Source organism: Amblyomma americanum, chromosome 2, assembly GCF_052857255.1.
Source record: "Amblyomma americanum isolate KBUSLIRL-KWMA chromosome 2, ASM5285725v1, whole genome shotgun sequence".
Lineage (NCBI taxonomy): Eukaryota > Metazoa > Arthropoda > Arachnida > Ixodida > Ixodidae > Amblyomma > Amblyomma americanum.
This window is the reverse complement of record NC_135498.1, coordinates 117,722,549-117,742,811: the sequence shown is the minus strand read 5'-3', so window position 1 is coordinate 117,742,811 and position 20,263 is coordinate 117,722,549. Positions and strand designations below refer to the sequence as shown.

The window sequence follows — 20,263 nt, the reverse complement described above, 5'->3', positions numbered from 1 at the left end:
TGTTCTGCACTTTGCATGCAGTGAGGTAAACAGTGACTACCTGGAACAGGTTCACGTGAATGCACTTGAAAAGGGCACTGGTATGTTTTTTTTTAAACATTAATATTATTCTGCTCTCTGATTTCTCTCTTTTCCGCAGAGACCTCTGCTTGAGTTATTTTTCGTTGGCTTGTTTTTCAGCTCCGAGCGCTTCGAATGCATCCAATTGTGCAGTACAAGCTCTGAAATCATGCAACTGTCTCACTCCTTCCGCAGCGCGGCCAACTCTACGAGTGGATGCACCACGCATCCTTTTGCCCGCCGCAAGTGACACGCACGCGGCACCAACACTTGGCCATGTCCGATCTCTGCACCACGAAAACGCATGTTGCGACGTCGCATCAGCTGAAAAACTTCTTAAGACGAGACTCAACATCACCGGGAATTCGGCACAAGTGCTTCTAGTTCCCTTGGCAGCCACCACGTGGCGCCTGGCTTTGAACATTCAAACGTAGCGCGCTGACATCATCCGTGACGTAAGAAAAAAGAGAATGACTAAGTGGCAGCAGAACAGAACACGACAGGCCGCAAGGCTTAACGGTACTGGGAAGGCGCAGTTACGAATCCGCCTTTTTCACACAGCCGCTCTGCGCATGTGCGGCTCTTCTCCAGCTCCACACTGGTTGAAAACAAAACCACCAGGTCCTACTGTGCATGCGCAGTTCATGTTAGTGACAAGTGCATGCGACAGAGGGTGGCAGCTGTCAAGCACACACTTGCCACTTCGAAGGCGCAACTGGCTTCTTGTGAAACCAGGCCGCCGTGGTGGCACAGTGGTTATGACGCTCAGCTGCTGACCCGAAAGACGCGGGTTCAATCTTGGCCGCGGCGGTCGAGTTACGATGCAGGCGAAATTCTAGAGGGCCGTGTACCGTGCAATGTCAGTGCCCGTTCAAGAGCCCCAGGTGGCCAAAATTTACGGAACCCTCCACTACGGCATCCCTCATAGCCACGGTACGGTGCTCATAGCCTGAGTCGCCTTGGGACGTTAAACCCCCATAAGCCATAAAAATTGGCTGTGGTTCAGCTCTGGTTAACCCTACTTGAATTGCGATAGCTTCATTTCCTCGGCACGTCGTCTACGCAGCGTCTCAGTCCAATGCTCTCAAGAACTTAAACCGGTCCCTTCCGCAGTTGAAGAGTCACTCAGGGACATGGCACGACTTCTTGCCTTATCTTCGTTACAACGCTTCTCGAGTCGTGCGGCGCGTTTTTCTGCCGTCTCTTGAGCACGCTGTCTCTTCCTCGCTTCGTTTTGTCGTTGTTTCCTCTCATTCGCGCTCTCCATAACGACTAGAATCCACTGAGGCAAAGTGAATATATATATATATATATATATATATATATATATATATATATATATATATATATATATATATATATATATATATATATATATATATATAAAATCACCAAAAATTCAAGAAACATAACAGGATTTAATTCACGACGTTTCGGCTGGAGGACCAGCCTTTTTCGAAAAAGGCTGGCCCTCCAGCCAAAACGTCGTGAATTAAATCCTGTTATGGTTCTTCAATTTTTGGTGATTTTATATTATATTGACCAAATCAGCTGCCAGAAATCGCTTTTGGTGTATATATATATATATATATATATATTAGCAGACAAGGCAAATGAAATGAGGGGCTCGTTTGACAAACATATTAAGGAAGCCAACAGTCACCGAAACCAACGTGCATAGGGGAATGTTTTCTATTTTTTTTTTAATTTCTAATGCCAATCAATTGCTTTTTTTTGTTTTTTTAAAGAAAATTACTTATAAACAAGCAGAAAAAGCAACCATGCCGCCGGTGGGATCCGAACCCACGACCTCCGAATATCGCGTCCGGTGCTCTTACCAATTGAGCTACGGCGACGGCTGTCCAATCTGCTGCTTTCGTGGGTATTTATGTTTTTGCGTGTAAGCGAACCTTGAGAGTGTTCACCAGCGCCACCCTCATCCATAGCGGTGGACGTAGCACGTCCTGTAATACCGCAAGTGTGACGTAGAACGTCTTCCTGTAATACCGCAAGTGTGACGTAGAACGTCTTCCTGTAATACCGCAAGTGTGACGTAGAACGTCTTCTAACGGCGAGGGCGGAAACTGTGTGAGAGCCCTCTTATGCTACCTATGGCATCAAGACTGCCAGAACCGAGACCCCCGTTAAGCTATTAGCAGACAAGGCAAATGAAATGAGGGGCTCGTTTGACGAACATATTAAGGAAGCCAACAGTCACCGAAACCAAGGTGCATAGGGGAATGTTTTCTATTTTTTTTTTAAATTTCTGATGCCAATCAATTGTTTTTTTTTTTTAAAGAAAATTACTTATAAACCAGCAGAAAAAACAACCATGCCGCCGGTGGGATCCGAACCCACGACCTCCGAATATCGCGACCGGTGCTCTTACCAACTGAGCTACGGCGACAGCTGTCCAATCTGCTGCTTTCGTCGGTATTTATGTTTTTGCGTGTAAGCGAACCTTGAGAGTGTTCACCAGCGCCACCCTCGTCCATAGCGGTGGACGTAGCACGTCCTGTAATACCGCAAGTGTGACGTAGAACGTATTCTAACGGCGAGGACGGAAACTGTGCGAGAGCCCTCTTATGCTACCTATGGCATCAAGACTGCCAGAACCGAGACCCCCGTTAAGCTATTAGCAGACAAGGCAAATGAAATGAGGGGCTCGTTTGACAAACATATTAAGGAAGCCAACAGTCACCGAAACCAAGGTGCATAGGGGAATGTTTTTTTTTTTAATTTCTAATGCCAATCAATGGTTTTTTTTTTAAAGAAAATTACTTATAAACCAGCAGAAAAAACAACTATGACGCCGATGGGATCCGAACCCACGACCTCCGAATATCGCGTCCGGTGCTCTTACCAACTGAGCTACGGCGACGGGTGTCCAATCTGGTGCTTTCGTGGGTATTTATGTTTTTGCGTGTAAGCAAACCTTGAGAGTGTTCACCAGCGCCACCCTCGTCCATAGCGGTGGACGTCGCACGTCCAGTAATACCGCAAGTGTGACGTAGAACGTCTACTAACGGCGAGGGCGGAAACTGTGCGAGAGCCCTCTTATGCTACCTATGGCACCAAGACTGCCAGAACCGAGACCCCGTTAAGCTATTAGCAGAGAAGGCAAATGAAATGAGGGGCTCGCTTAGCGCTGGTGAACACTCTCAAGGTTCGCTTACACGCAAAAACATAAACACCCACGAAAGCAGCAGATTGGACACCCATCGCCGTAGCTCAGTTGGTAAGAGCACCGGACGCAATATTCGGAGGTCGTGGGTTCGGATCCCACTGGCGTCATAGTTGTTTTTTCTGCTGGTTTATAAGTAATTTTCTTTTAAAAAAAACAATTGATTGGCATTAGAAAAAAAAAAGAAAACATTCCCCTATGCACCTTGGTTTTGGTGGCTGTTGGCTTCCTTAATATGTTTGTCAAACGAGCGCCTCATTTCATTTGCCTTGTCTGCTAATAGCTTAACGGGGGTCTCGGTTCTGGCAGTCTTGATGCCATAGGTAGCATAAGAGGGCTCTCGCACAGTTTCCGCTCTCGCCGTTAGAAGACGTTCTACGTCACACTTGCGGTATTACAGGTCGTGCTACGTCCACCTCTATGGACGAGGGTGGCGCTGGTGAACACTCTCAAGGTTCGCTTACACGCAGAAACATAAATACGCACGAAAGCAGCAGATTGGACAGCCGTCGCCGTAGCTCAGTTGGTAAGAGCACCGGACGCGATATTCGGAGGTCGTGGGTTCGGATCCCACCGGCGGCATGGTTGTTTTTTCTGCTGGTTTATAAGTAGTTTTCTTTTAAAAAAAAAACAATTGATTGGCATTAGAAATTAAAAAAAATAGAAAACATTCCCCTATGCACCTTGGTTTCAATGACTGTTGGCTTCCTTATATATATATATATATATATATATATATATATATATATATATATATATATATATATGCGCTTCGCCTCAGTGGATTCTACATATATATATATATAAGATAAAGATTGGGGGCCACCGGCGGGGTTCCTTTGGCTCTCTCCGACTTGGTGTGCGTTCCTTTGGGCGGGACCGCCATCCCGTGTGTGTGTGTGCGTGTGCGCGTGTGCGCGTGCGTGCGTGCATGCATGCGTGTATGTGTGTGTGTGTGTGTGTGCCTTCAGACAACGGTTCCAGTAAGCCGTTCACCTTAAGCTTAGCCAGTTTTGCGGCTTCGACGGCACTGTTGGCCCTCAGCTCTTCGATCTGCTCCTGATGCTTCGTGTTTGCTCCTGGAGGCCCATCTCCAGGCTTGGCCTCTTCTAGTTTTACTGTGGCAAATAGGGGTGCTTCCAAGTCTAGAGTCTGGTCCGACACACTTCGGAACTTGTGATCGCGCCATTCTTCTTCGGATGGAGACGACATATCGGCATTTGATTGAGGCTTCCCTGGAGTGGTACAACGTGGGCCCAGAGAAAGGAAGCGGTCAAACTGTTCACTGACTTCAAAGTTTGTGAGCTGGGTGAGGTGCCTGCAGTCGCCGAAGGACGTCCCACACCGGCTAGGTTCAGTCCGGTGAGCGAGGCGGCAAGCATCACATGGTGCGGGACAACTGACCCCACGCCGACCTTCAAGCAGGCTGCATCGACACTACGGGCGTTTGCGGGACAACTGGGCGCGGCAGGGGAACAGTCACAGGCATCTAATTCACCTCCACCTCCAGGCCAATGCACCATCCTCTTCCGCTAACGCTCGTCGCCACCTGCAACCAGCTTGGTCCTTGCCTCTTGCTCACCCATTGTTCTAACCGGTTGGTACGGTGCTGCATCATTGCCACAGATGCCATCTTCTTGCTCCACCTTCTCCAGCCGCTTGAACAGCCAGTCCAGGCGCCGATGGAGGTGCTCAAAGGTGGCCTCCAGCACTGGGGAAAGGGGCAGGCCGTCGAAATGCCCAAGAGCAGCGGCGCCGTCCGCCGCACCGTGTGCCGCGTCAACCGGAGGTTGCTCGCCATCCACGGCCCCCTCCGCAGCCTGTTTCCGAGCGCGGGTGAGCACCTTCCCACCGCTGCCACCAAAATATGCAACGGGATGGCGGTACCACCCAAAGGAACGCCACCAAGTCTGAGAGAGCCAAAGGAACCGCACCGGCGGCCCCCAATCTTTATCTTCGTCTACGCGCACTCGCTCCTCCGCGCGCACCCCGTGCCTCCTCTTCTTCTGCCCGAAGCACTTGGTCGGCTTATGCCGTGCCCCGGGCGTGTGTGTGTGTGTGTGTGTGTGTGTGTGTGTGTGTGTGTGTGTGTGTGTGTGTGTGTGTGTGTGTGTGTGTGTGTGTGTGTGTGTGTGTGTGTGTGTGTGTGTGTGTGTGTGTGTGCGTGCGTGCGTGCGCGTGTGTGTGTGTGTGTGTGTGTGTGTGTGTGTGTGTGTATATACATATACCCCGCAAGGCGACACATCCTCTTCCTCTACCCCAGCGGAGCACATTTGGTGGAGCGAGCGTTGACGGCGGTTCCATCTGTTGGAGCGCAGCAGCGGCGTTGCTAGGCAACAGCGGCTCAAGGTCGTTTGTGGGCCACGGCATACGGCTGAAGTGCGACCACGTGAGGAGCAGAGCTGGCTGCCTGCCTGGCGTAGTGCTGTTTTCGTAACCAAACCATAAACCTCGTGGCACCGTATGGCGCCTACGTCTCCCACGCGCGTTTCTTTTCAATCAGTAATAGGCTAATTTTTGCCACTCTCCAGATGGCCCCACATGTGAAAAGGGCAGATTCCTGGTGCCGGCAGGCGCAGTCCGTGCCGGAGACAACGCAAGCCACATGACGCGCATAACGCAGACATCTGGCCATGCTCTCTGCATGGTGCTGCCTTGCCTATATCACGCCTCTGCAAGAAATAACCCCCACACAGACACTTCCCGGAGACGCGGGAAAGCCTTTTTTCTTGCGAGGGTACGCTTGGGGAAGAGACTTTTTTTTTATCTTGCTGCTTGCCTCAAGAGTGCCTCGCAGATGTTCCGTGAGTACTGTTTATTGAGCCGCCGCAGCTGTTGATCCATGTGAAAGACCGTCTAACCAACAGACATGCGAAGCAGCCCTATAAGACTGTTCAGTAAGGTTGCAGTATGCGTGAAAGGACGCTGCTTCCAGAATATCCTCCACTCCTCCAGCACGAAATTTTCCAATGCTGACCCGAAAAACAAGGGTGCGATCCTGGCCACAGCGGTCCAATATCGATGGAGGCGGAATTCTAGAGGCCCATGCAGTGTGCGATGTGAGTGCATGTTACAGAAATCCAGGTAATCGAAATTTCTGGAGCCCTCCACTATGGCGTCCCTCATAACCTGAGTCGTTTTGGGACGTTAGACGCCCATAAACCGAACCACCAATGTATCAAGTAGAAGCTGAGTTATCTGTAGTGAACATATGAATTTCAGCGTCTTCTCAACTTTCTATCTCCTCTCGTCCCTTTTTGCACGCTCAAAAGTCAGAGCTCCTTTGGCTCTAATGACTCTAGACCTCACTCACTGCGGTCGCTTCGTTGGGTGGGGATTGGACTCTAGTTTCTGTTACCCTCTGCGAGGATCACTGCTCAGAGCCAGGAGTGAGGTAAGGGGGTGTGGAAGGGAAGGGGAACGGGAAATCCACAAACGAAGTCGTGGCGCGCATCAAACAAAATGCACACGCAGAAGTTCGGTCGTGAGGTAATCTGGGTCGTGAGGTAATCCAAAGGTGCTCAGGAATATACAGATGATGAAATTCTTGAAGGTAATACAAATAGGCACGCATCCACGCACGTATGCACACCACGCAGCTCCAGGTAAGAGGACTTGGGGGTTGATGAGGAGAGTCCACTGGTGCAGACATGTGGGGGAGGTTCAAGGGGTTGAAGATTACTCCTCAGGCAATGAATGGATGATGATATACTTGAAGGTTGATGAAGTGGGGCAGGGGAGCGGTCCTCTATCGTAGGAAAAGGCCCAGCGGGTGCTGGGCAGCTACGACTGCTACTGCCATGGAGGGCTGCAGCAGACTGCTTGGAGGTGGGGAGACATTAGTGTGGCCAGAGAAAAAAGAAAGAAAAATAATGTTGCCAAGCCCACCAGGTGGGGAGACAGCGGGCCGCCACCGCCACAGCTAGTGACCATGGCCCGAAAAGGGTTCTTCTTCAAGGGGTAGGAGACAATGAGGCCAATTAAGCGGCCGAGTGGTTGAGGAAGTCCGGCTGAAGCAGAGGACAGGGCCGCCAAAGCGAACGACGGGCAACGAAACTTATAGCTGAGGTGGGAGGAAGCCCCGCGGCCATGCACGTACTCCTTGGAGCGAGGCGCACGAGCGCAGAATTTTGGGAGGGCGTCAGCAGGTGCAGGAGGTCCATAGGAGGAGCAGTGGCAAAGAACCGTATTCCTCAGGAGTAGTCCAGGACAGGCATGAAGGCGTGCGCGAACACAGCGAGGGACATGGAGCGAGCGAAGTGCCGGAGCGATGCGCCGACGCGTCCGCCCTGCTAGGGAGCTGGCCAGCGAATGAGCGCAAGAAAGGAAGACGAAGAATGCGGGCGAGCTGGCCAATCCCCCGTTGTGGGTATGTGTCAAGCCTGAGGACATCATCATCAGGCGATGGAGGTCCACTCTCTTCGGAAGCCAGGAGAAGAATCTAGGCCTGCCCACGCGTGCGGAAATTCTTGGGGGGTGGGGGGAGGAAGGGGGATGAAATAATTTTTACTTCGAAGGTACACACTACGCTAAAGATTGAAGAAAAAGAATGTTACTGCTGATGGAAAAATGTCTCCACAAAAATGGCGGACAACGCGTTGCACCGCTGTTTCGCGAAATGTTATCCAATGCGTTTGCTATATGGCATAAAAAGAAACAGCTTATTTGTGAGAGGAAGGATATGAAATTCACCTGAAACAACAAAATCACTGCTAGACACAGCCCACTCGCTGAAAAACTGCAAGTTCGCTTTGAACGCAGTTGTGTACGTAGTGTGTGAAAGGGTTAAAAAAAGGCTCTGGTTTGTTGGATTTAACGTCCCAAAACGACTCCGGCTACGAGGGACACCGTAGTGGAGGGCTCCAGGTAGTGTCGACCACCTGGGCTTCTTGACACTGACATCGCACAGTACACGGGCCTCTAAAATTCCGCCTCCAGAGAAATCCGACCGCCGCAGTCGGGTTCAAACCCGAGTCTTTCGGGTCAGCAGCCGAGCGCCATAAACACTGAGCCACCTCCACGACCTAAAACAGGCTCTGAAGCATGTTTTCAGAAGAGTACATGAACTCTTTATATTACTGCATTGTGTTCTAATGAACACTTGAGCCAAATAATACACATGTACACGCAGCAGAGAACTTTTTGTTAGACTCTTTCAGGCATCACACAGCTACTACTGCCACGGCCAGTAAGCCGCGTAGCTCTGGCGGGTAAGAAAGCTCCGCCCCACGAGAATTTCCGTACGCGTCGGCGATGGGGCCGGAGGAGGAACGACCTTCCAACGTGCAAAAAGTGACGAGAGAAGAGGGAAAGCTGCAAAGAGGCAGAAATTCAAATTCTGACTACAGATAAATCAGCTTCTACAAAATGTATTAAACAAAAATTGTTTCTGCAGGATATATCCATGAAACGACGTCCTTTAACATAAGCAACTTTATTGAGAGCACCTTTCTGAGCCCTTTTAAAGTATGACACTTGCTACCACCATTATCAAGCGAATGTTTATACACCCCCTTTTTCAAGAGCCAGGCAGACAGTGGTGGAATAGCCGAGAGCGGGCTGTTAAGTGCTAACGCACAGAAAATCGCGCTGCAGCTAGCGAGTTGGATGCCACAGCAAAGTGCGTCTGGTACCGATACTGGGGAAGGCCGCAAGAGCGCCTTTTCACGTGCAACAGCAACGCCAATCAAGTTGTCCACACACATGGAGCGGTGAGCATCCTTAGCATGCAACATCGGCGGCGCTGAGTACATTGAGAATTTCTGCCGAACTGTAATAGAACGAAATCAAGGGCCTTTATGCCTCGAGCGTTTTATTGTGCTTTGCTCGAAACGAAGCATTGAATTAAGCAAGTTCACTGTCTCCAGTGGCAAGTATGCGATGCGCCATGCCGGCCGCCTTAGTTTAATGTTTGCGGCTCGCAGCATCTGCCCGTCGACCTACACTAAGTTTACAACTTCTTTTTTTCCATTCCCCAAAGATTGGGGCGGACCTACATGATGCATCAACCAACCTGCGAGTACATACAGTGCGTGTGCCTTTGTCTCTGCATAATATTCAATCATAACGCGAGGGGCGACTTTTAAGTTAATTCTATTTATGGCAAAATAAAGAGTCACGCTACATTCGAGTAAATAGAGCCCCTTAATTGTTCCAAGACTAGAGATAGCCTGCCGACGCGAATACAAAAGTTAAAATCAGAGGGACACTCCAAACATGCCAGCAAACTGACCTGCCAACAGGGATGGCAAAGTAGAAGACGGCCAGCATGGAGCTCCGGCGCCGGCCCGAGAAGAGGTCGCCAATGACCGTGGGAGCCACTGTTGAGTAGCTTGCCTCACCGATGCCCACCAGGCCACGCAGCAACGCGAACAAGGCAAATTCCTGCACATATACGCACCCATAGTCAGAAAAGGCTAAACAATAAGAAGACATTTAGCTAGGGGAGGGATGTATGCCCAGAAAGTTTACAATTGTCATTTTATGCCATATGCTCTCGTTTGTACAGAGGCTCACAACCAGCAACTCCTTCCTTTCACTTGGCCTTGCATTATTTTTTTCGAACCTAGACTAGCAGCAATATTAATGTCACTAAAATTTAGAACCATTTTGTGGTGTGCAGTGCTGGCAGACAACAAACAAAAATATGGAGGAGATAACTGCACTGAGCATTAGCAACTCTTCCTTCTTTGTAGGCGATTGGGCCACACCTTTTGCAATGTGCAACAAAAATATCAAAAGGTGCAGACCGATCATTTCTGAAAATTAAGTTTCAAGTAAACCCATCTCTGTCTCCTCTGAGTTGCTCCGTCGTCTGACAGCCCTGTATACACCACAAAACCACTAGAACCAGCCAACTAGTTAACCAGCATTGTTCACTTGAATTTAAAATGCTAACCATTCCTGCACTAGGTTAGAACATTTGGCGGTAACCGACACTGGTCGCACATCTGACACGGAGGAGGCAGCTGCTTTCACTGACGCTTCCTGCACTCCCACTGTTGCACAGCTGGCCTTCCCAGCACAAAACTCTTCCACCTACCTTTGGGGGTATGGACCCCAGGAGGGTGGTGGCACTCCAGAAGAAGACACCGGCAGCCATGATGGCTCGACGACTGTGGCGATCGCCCAGGTAGCCAAACACGGGCGCTGTCAGCATGTACGCCACCACAAACACTGTCTGAAGCAGCCCTCCCTGGGAGTTGTCGAGCTTGTAGTTTTTGATGACATCCTCCAGCACTCCTGCACATACACAGGACTCAGCATATGTAACACATGGCCGAAACGATCAAGAGCTCACGAGCTGAAAGCACACACCCTGCTTTTGTGCCCCTTTGTTATAATTACAAGTTCTTCCACGACAGGTTGGAGTTGAGAGGAGCTCAATCAGAGCTCTCCAGAGGTTTCGAGTTAGAGATATGGGGCTATACTCACCAACAAGAGGGATACAGTACAGGCCACAACCACGTCACTGGACTGAAAACCCTGGAGCTCATCACCCATTCTCTTTTGTTCTCTTGAAGGGACACGATCGTCAACTAACAACAGTCGGTTTGGTTTAGTGCCACGTCCCAGAGTGACTCTTCAACTGCGGAAGAGACTGGTTTGAGTTCTCGAGAGCGTGGGAATGAGACACTGCGTAGACGAGTGAGTAGACGAGTGAGAAAACACGAAGATTTCGCAATTCAGTTAGGGTTAACCAGAGCTAAACCACTGCCAATTTTCCCCAGCCCTTCACAACTGCACCTCACCTCCTTGCTTTTCTCACTTCCTCCTTTATCCCTTATATCATACCCGGTTCAGGTGTCCAGGTTCATGTGTCCACCATGTGAGAAAGATACTGTGCCATTTCCTTTCCTCAAAATACGATTTTCAATCATTTCAGGCTGGTGCTCTGTTATGTGAGGTGCCCTCCTTTGACATGAGAGGAGTGGGGCAAAAGTCCCACATTTTCAACAAACAATTCTTTTTTTTAATATAGTCGTAACTTTGATATAAGGAGCACAAAACGAGAAATTCAAGTTTACTGAAACAGTGGTGGCATGCGCATTGCAAGCATCTCACAGAACTGCCCCAGAACACACTTTTCGAAGAGCGCTCGAAGTACTCGAAGTACTCACAACGAATTGATGTACTTTGGAATGATATACCGGGTTCTGCTGCCGAGATGATAAGGTTCCCATTTTCTTCCATTTCTTCCGCATAAAGTAATTAAAACAGGTTAATTCAGCACACGTTTACCAAGTTATTGAATTATGTTTATAAATATGCCTGAACGACGAGTCTGCTTAAGTAGATAACGTGACCGCAAAAGCAGTAGCCGCGGGTTTAACTACCACCGGTTGTCACTTCAGAACAAAGGCGAGGGGAGGAGGGTACGTGATAGAGAGCAGTTTGCGCACCGCGCAACTGCTACAGTGACTGTCTTTTCCGCATCCTCCTAAGCACCGTGCTGATCGTCCATTTTAATGCGATAGTGTTAAGGGCTCCGTGTCACATAAAAGCCATTGTCGTCGGCAGCGTTAGCCGTGAGCGAAAAATTCCAGAACCATTAATAAATAAAACCGAGCAGGAGATTGGTGGAGTTGGGGAATCCAGCCAAGGCCATCCCAGTGCAGGAGGAGCATGCTAGCCACGCCGCCACGCCAGCTCCATGGTTTGGAATGAACAAAGGCATGTCTAGTGAATACGGTGTTTTTTCCTTCCCTTATGGCACAGCGCGGTGCAGGTGTCCAGAGGGAAATGTAGGACAGGCATCATTGCCTTTCCTTAAAACCAATTTTCATTTCATTTTCCTTCTCTTATGGCCCATTCGGTGTACACAGAGATATGTGAGACAGGCGTTCTTTCCTTAAATTGTCCAACGGGCCACGCGTCGCGCCTAACGGGCGATGGCGTTCCGTGGACCCCTTGGCAACGCTGCAACACGCTGTCGCGTCTCACTCTTAAAGACGAAGCTTAAGCGTCCTCCAATTATGTCCCTTCTGTATCTCCTAGCAAGCCGCGCTGCCGCTATACAACGCCGCAGCTTTGGGGGCGGCGCTCTATGCGTTGCCGCTCGTCACGGTGCGCAAGCCGTGCTGGAAGAAGCTCGAGCTCCAGCACCGCAAGTCCCTGCGCGTGTGCCTCGGCCTGCCTGCCCCCCCCCCCCCCTCCAAAAAAAAAACGCCGTGCGCCGCAACGTTGGCCGAAGCAAGAGCGTGGCCACTTGAGCTCCAAGCAGCGCGCAGGGCACTGAATCACATCGACCGGCTTCACCGCCCACCGGACGGCGGCTCGCTGCTGCAGCGTATGCGCTCGCACCCGCGCTCACAAACTGGCGCGGCGCTGCTCGAGTTTGCGCAACAGACTCAAGGCCCAACCCCCTACGGCTCCTGCGCGCCCTGGCCTGCTGCCTCGGAGGTACAGCGAGAGATCGTCGGCATCGCGGGAAAGCGGAGCACACCCCTCTGTGCTGTGCAGCAGCTGGCCAGAGCCGTCATACACGAGGAGCTCCAGGATCATCTCCTCGTGTACACCGACGGCTCAGTGGCTCGCGACAGCTACTCCCTTGCTGCGGCGGCCACCATCCCCGCCCTGCGACTGCACAGCCAGCAACACGCAACCTTCCTGGGCTCCTCCACCACGGCGGAGTTGATGGGGATCCGGGTCGGGCTGGACCTGCTGCTCACCCTCGGCCCTCCGCCTCCCAGGAGTGCTCTGCTATGCGACTCCCGCGCCGCCCTCAGCCGCCTGCAATCTAACGGCCGCGGTACCCCACTAGTGCGGGAAATTCGCTCGCGCATCGAGCGCCTCGCGCAGAGAGGTTGTGCCGTGCGTGCACAGTGGGTGCCCGGTCACTGCGGCATCGCCGGCAACGAAGAAGCTGACGACCTCGCGACCGCTGCACACCAACTACCTGCCAGCGATCTGCCCCTTGCGCTGGAGGACGTGCGTGCGGCCATCCAGGACCATCTCGGGAAGCAAGCACCGCGACCCACACATCGCAGGAGGTGAGCGCATCGACGGCATCACCGGCTGTCGCGCACTTACACGGTCGCAACGTGCACTGATCCTCTGCGCGCGTATTGCTGCGCGTGGCCCGGGGAACGACTGGAGCGTCACGGAATCGCGACGAGTTGTGATGTGTGTGACGGATGCGGTGCTGTGGAAACACTGGAGCGCCTGCTCTTTCGCTGTGCCGTGTTCGCCGATGCTCGTCGCGATGTGCTCACGGCCTACAGGGCGCAGGGGCCTACTACCACACTCCCTCAAGACGATGCGGCCGCAGGGCAGTGCGCGCACCCGTGAGAGAACCTTGGTGAGCCTCTGTGCATTCCTCGAACACACGGGCTTGACTTCCCGTCTGTTCTCCGCCAGGTAGTTACGCGCAGTGACTGAACGCTCCGTGAGCGCTGCCTTAGACAATTAACTGGACGCCTCACTCCAGTTGTAGTTAACACAGTGCTGTGCGCGTATTTTTATTGCTTCAACATGAACATATCACGCGCGCAACCTATACACATTTCTTACTGTGTAAATAATTTGTGTATATTACCTCTCCCCCTATCCTCTCTTTCTGTGCCCCTCACCTCTTTCATTTCATTTCTGCATTCTGCCTGCTATCCTTTATTTCCGTTGCCCCACCTCAGAAGCTCCAGTATCGATGGCAGATGATGGAGCTATAAAAAATCTTATCCTTCCTTTTTATCAATATTTGAATCAACCACTACTACTACTGCTGCTGTATTTAGTCGTCAATATGCACCACCCGCAAACGCTTCCATTGGCTAACTAACCAGCCCAAACACAACCTGCACTGAGAGTGCTGTGTCGCAGGTGGCGCGAAAAAAAAATAAGCCGACGCTGAGGCTGCAGCGATCGAATCTCGACCGTTAACACACCTAACATAGGTAGTCGCGATTCGAATCCCTGCCGTGAGCTAGACGATGGCTGTGCGGACTATTGTCCTTCCGTACTAAGTTTATGCTGCACCAACCAAATGCTGAATCGTGTGACACCTGAGGGAAACAAATTTTACACGAATGTCGGGTCTAAGTGGCCCGACTTTGACGCCTGCCAGACAGGGATACATATACCGGATAGACGAGTTGTGGTGCTCGGGCATCACGCTGCAGCCTGTTACTATTTAATTCCATTACGTAACCACCTCGGTTACCATGGCAACCACCATCCTGGATTCTACCCGTGGAATCAGCATAACTCGGAGGCTCGAAACGCGACCAGTGGAGCCAACGCTCTAAAAAATAAAGGAAGTGAATCGCGAATGGCGGCGGGGTCATCGGTGCCTAAGGCAACTCGCTGCTTCCAAGTGCGATAGAAAATTAATGGATGTCGCAAAAGGCGACTTTCTGCTCTCGGTAAGTCCACTGATCGAGCTTCGTGAAGAACTCGCGCCATCCTGTGAGGAGTACGCAGCTGCGAGGCCATGCAATGGTCGCAGAAGTAATCATCTCGTTCGTCAAGCGTCCGAACATCTTACCACCACTCTCCACCTGTCGTGTTTCACGATCTGCGACTGCCTTCAGTTTGCTTGTAATGGACCTGTTATGACTGGCCAATGCAATGGCAGCGTATAACATTCACACCAACGGACGACCATTAAAAATCCCCTTGCGACAAACTGTCCAGGATTGTAAAGACACAGCTGGGCAAGGTTGGCCCCGCATTCACGGCAGCGCACAAGCAAAGAAGACTGAAGAAGGAAAGAAGAGAGAGAATAATGGCGAGGCTTCGAAAGCGCTCATCAGACCATTCCACCTTCGCCGCTCGTGACAAGCGCAGCAACAGCAGCTGCCGGCCGGTCACGCGTATAACCGCATACAATGCAGCTGCGCCCGACATCAAAGAGGCAGGTGGATCGATTCACTCGTACGCCAGGCCGGCCAGCCCCACCTAACCTTCTACACTGAGCGTCGCAAGCACATACATATACAGGATGTTTCACCTAAGAATTTACACAATTTTTTCAAATGGCTTTTTGAGTTACAGGAGCGCTCTTTTCGGCATAGCATTGTCAGGGGTGCAGTGCCTCAGAATACGGCTAAGACGTGCTAACTAGCTGGCTGGTTAACCAATATTGAACAGTTACCTTTTTAACTATTACAGTTAGGCTCCTTAACTATTGAGAGGCGTGTAGCCCACCGGAAGTAATATCCATATCAGTTTTTAGAATTCTGAAAACGCACGTGGCTATATCCTGGGCGCTTTGACACGACAAAATTAGGCTACATCGCGCCAGAATACATGCGCTTTCGGGCGGCTTGCAGGCAAAGCAACCTCTCCAGTGCACGTACCGTGCACGTAAACAATGACCCTTCGTGGTCATGAGTTCCGTGCCCGCCTGGCACGCAGACCGCCTGGGTGCGAACCCCGATGCTGGCTAAATTTCCTTTTTCATTTGAAACTTTTGGGATTTTTTTCCGACTGACGCCGGAGGACGGCCAACGGTGAGTTTTCAGCCGAACGAGCTCCTTACGCTATCCCATAACATATCCTGCTATTACGTGGATGTCTGCAGGCTAACGAAATAGAAAAGCCGCAGTGTGCTTTTGCTTAGTGCCAACAATGCAGAGAGAGCCAAACCGCACCATAACTTCGTCGGCATATCGTGACTCGTGTTCAGAAACATGCAAGCGCGGCGCACCCAACCAAAGTCGCAGGACAGGGTTGGTCAAATGCTTAGGGGAATCCCCCAAGGTGGAGCACAGACTTCTGATGAGGGCATGATTGCTCAATAGCATCCACCCAAGCGCAGCAATACGGCTACAAGGGAAAGCCACAGAGCTTTCTCAAAAACTTGGAAGTTAAAGAAAAATCAGTCCATGTCGGAACAGGACGCTGCAGTTACTAAGTCGATGCAGTTACTGCTGACCCCAGCGCCGCCGCATCTCCGTGACGTCACGGCCTGACGCACTGAAATGATTTTGAGAACCACGTTCTGGCACAGCTGAGCGTGCAGGGGACAGACACATTTACCATACCGTTACCGAAGTACCGGGATCCCGCGCACCATCAGTGCACATGCGCAGATCGCCTAGAGAGCGCCAGATGGCACCAGGTACCCGGCCACCTGCCACATCGGGACCAACAGCGCGTGCGCACTGGCGGTGGGCGGGCTACCGGTGCTCGGATAACGGTTGCACGGTATGGTAAATGCACCCAATGGGAGACGAGCGTCAGCCGCCCATGCAGGTATCTGGGCGCCCCTTCGTCGAATTCCCGAGACGATCAGGAGTGCATACTCGAGTCGAGAGGCTGCCCAACACTCATAAGTGCAGCAGGCAGGAAAAGCCACGGATGCACAGAACACCTGCCGACATTCGCCAGGTCCCGCCCCTGGTCTCCTTTAAGCCCCCGCCTCGTGCAGTGCCTCCTATAGAAAGAAAAATGGCTTCTGCACTCCTCCTGTGACGTCACGTGCCTTGCCCGGTTGACTACACCACGGCAAGAATTTAGAGAGAGAGAGAAACTTTATTGGCGCCAAAAATTGGTCGATTCAGCGGGACCCGGGTGTCTTCATGTTGAAGTTCCGAGTCCTCCAGGGGTGGTGCCCTTATTCCAAGGCCCCACTGAGTCTTGCTACCTCATACGCATGCTGGACCAGTCCTTTTTGGACCGCCAGCACGCTGCTGGTGAATAGGCTCTCCCACTGTTCCGCATTGGGCTCTTTTAGTTTATGGAATGAATAATTGTTTTTACACTCCCATGTAATATGGCATAAAGTGGTGGTGGCTCCACACCACTTTCATGTGTCCGCGTACTGGTTCGGAAACATTTTGTGAAGTATGTCTAAGTTATGAAAGCTTCCTGCTTGCCGTCTACGCCAACCGACTGCCTCATATTGCGTTAATAGCTGGTGTGGCGGAGGATAGGCTATCCTCTATCCTATGTAGTGATTTAAGATTTCCGCGTACGATGTGTACGTTGTGATGGGCTCAGGGTCACTTGATGTATCTGCTCGGTTGGTAAGCTCGCGAGCTAGATCGTCGGCCCTCTGATTCCCAGCCACCCCGGTGTGCCCCGGCACCCAGAAAATTTTGTGCTGAATTTCTTTGTTCGGGGGTCCCTCCTGGAGGATGATGCGTAGCGCTCCCTTGCTGATACTACCATTAGTGTAGTGCCTGCTTGCTTCTTTGGAGTCAGTGATTATTGTGAGCGATTTATTTCTGCGGTATCCTTCAGCTACTGCTAGCGCAACAGCAGCTTCTTCCCCCTCGGATACTCTGCAGCCGCTCTGTGATATACTCCGCTCTGTGATGGTTCACCACCACCGATACTACTCTGTGTTCCTTCGTGTTTCTGTTCCATCGGTGCAAAGCCGCAGCTGTGTATACTACATTTGTTTCTTCAGCTAAGTGCTTTTCTACATACTCTGCTCTCGCAGCCCTTCTCCCTGCGTGCAGATTAGGGTCCATGTTGCGAGGGATTGGGCACACCCCGAGTGTTTGGCTAATGTTATCAGGTATGCCCGCAACCCTATCTTCCACTTCTTCACTTAAGTAGCCCAGCCTTCGGAGGAGCGCTCGGCCGGTGGTTGACTGCTGGAGCCTGTACATTTGGGCCCCTATTTGAGCTTCCTTTAGCTCGTGAAACGTATTGTGGACTCCCAACTTGAGGAGCTTCTCGTTTGACGTATTTCTTGGTAGATCTAGGGCCGTCTTGAAAGCCTTCCTGATTAAAGTGTCTGCTTGTTCTTTTTCGTGCTGCGTCATCTTGTGGTAGGGGAGTGAGTATGTTATGCGGCTGACCACCAGGCTTTTGACTAACTTGATCGTGTCACTCTCCTTCATGCCAAATCTTCTCTGTGATACTCTGGTGATCATTCTGCTGACCTGTTGCATTAATTGTTTGAGAAGGCTTAGGGTGTGGCTGCACTTCCCGCTGCTTTGGATCCACATTCCCAACACTCTGATCATGTTGCGTTCCGGGAGGACCTCCCCTTCACTATGAATTTAGAATACAAAGCTCAAGGAGTGACGATTGACGACATGGTGGAGGCCCTCGCTGCTTATCTTGGCGGCCGCCGCTTCTTGAGCCTTGCGTTCTAATTAAATGACGTACGTGACATATCGTCAACCGGGCAAGGCACGTGACGTCACAGAAGAAGTGCAGAGGCCTTTTTTTTTCTAGGAGGCGATGCCTTGGGACGCACTAATGGAAAGATAAGCCAGCTGATGACCGCGACTCCGGTCGGCCCTCAGAAAGCTTCCGTATAGGTGACCTTTCTATGAGCAGATATGAGGAACACCTATAGAGGCAACAACAGCTCACGAGAGTGCCGCTGATTCACGTCGCTCCTCAAGGTAATGGCTGCACGTCGGAAAGCAGTGCATTCGCGAAAGGCTGCAAATGAGATCCAAAATGGGTTCAGCGACGGCTGTACGTACTGACTGAACTTACACAGGACATCTTGCAATCGGGTGTACCTCTTTTGAAGCCAGAAGTGGACTAGCCCGTATAAGCTGTTGCCGAATGAGAACGAAGATGTATCCAGTTCCCTCCACGGGTCTTCAGCTTGAGCTGTAAGGCAGCCTTTCTCGTGCCGGAGCCTCAAAACGGGAGCACAGCCGCCGGTACAATTTCCAGGTTCTCTCATTGTAGCGCAATGCCAAAGAACAACTTCCTAGGTGCCCCGTAAAGTGGAGGAGATAATTAGATCGAGCTTCCTGCTTCCAAAACAAAACGAAAACCCCACAGCCATCCAAGTGTGCACGAAGAGAGTGGCAATGGGCGCGGTGTAATCAGAGTAAACAGGCGTCTTTTGAATTTCGCCTCCACCGAAATGCGGCCTCCGCGGCCCGGATCGAAGCCGAGAACTCGTGCAAAGGCGCTCAGAGCGCGGCCTGGGCCTCGGACTGGAACCAACCAACTCTCTTGTGATGGAACACGGCGACTTCTGGCCGTCAGACACGATGTGTGACGGGGGACTCTGCGGCCAGAGCTATACTGTCGGCTTAAACGGTGATGCACTTACCATGGTATAGCTGCAACTAAACTGCGTCCAAGTGTCGGATTTTTGGGTAAGCATGAGCGCGAGGTATCAAGAGAACAAAAGTGACATGCCTGCAGACAGAAGTAGACTCTTCGGCTACTTCAACAACATGGGCGCCGTCGTACACGCGGCGGTACCATGCAGTGAATGTAGCTCTGGCACGTCATGCAAACCCCTTCAGTGAGCAAACGCAACGCGACGCTTCGGGCGGGCAGACTTTGGTGAAGCAATATGAGCTCGCGACCATAGTGATAAAATTAATGATATCGGAATCATTCATAAATTCGTTGAGCAACATGAGCGAAACGGGTGACAATTTACATCTCGCCGTATACGAGGTCTGTTAGAAAAGTATCCGACCTTTGGCCGAAGAAAAAAAAACTGGCATAACTGGAGCGTTGGAAACCTAATCACCCTCAGTAGTCTCCTTTGGACTCCACAGACTTCTCCCAACGGTGCTGCCATTGTTGGAAGCATTCCGAGAAGGCCTCTTTCGGAATGGGGTTTAGCTCAGCTGTCGTTGCAGCCATAATGTCCTCTCTTGTCTGAAATCGCGCTCCTTTCAATGGCCTCTTGATTTTGGGAAACAGCCAGAAATCGCAGGGGGCCACATCAGGAGAGTAAGGAGCCTGTTGAACTACGGGAGTCTGTTTTTTCGCCCAAAAAAAAATCTGAATCAAGTGCGAGGAATGTGAAGGAGCATTGACGTGATGGATGCGCCAATTTCCTGTTGACCACAACTCGGGTCTCTTGCGCCGCAGCATCACGTAGGCGACGGAGGACGTCCCTGTAGTAGTCTTCGGTGATTGACCCTGTCTTGCATGTTGTAAGCAGCAGCCTCACCACTGCACGTAGCCAAGGCCGAGAACGCGCCCGGCTGCGCGATCGCACGCTGTGCATGTCACGAGAGCTCGTTCTGGGCCCGGGCCAGTGTTCGCCTGCCCGTGCAATAAACCGGTCGCTGGTCCCTCAACTCAACAGTGCGTACTCGTGGTGTACCACACCGCGGAAGTCAAAGAAAGCAG

The 20,263-nt window shown here is 51.4% G+C and overlaps 1 protein-coding gene across 2 annotated transcripts in view; it reads right to left on the bottom strand.

The window, feature by feature from the left end:
- LOC144121775 (protein spinster homolog 3-like) overlaps positions 1–20,263 on the bottom strand; it is an 87,797-nt gene that overhangs the window by 37,563 nt on the left and 29,971 nt on the right. For both annotated transcript variants that reach the window (XM_077655171.1, XM_077655170.1), the window contains exons 2-3: positions 10,287–10,486; positions 9,477–9,628 (exon numbers count right to left, since the gene is read on the bottom strand). In XM_077655171.1, coding sequence (XP_077511297.1) covers positions 9,477–9,628; positions 10,287–10,486 — 352 coding nt within the window. The remainder of the gene's footprint in view (positions 1–9,476; positions 9,629–10,286; positions 10,487–20,263) is intronic.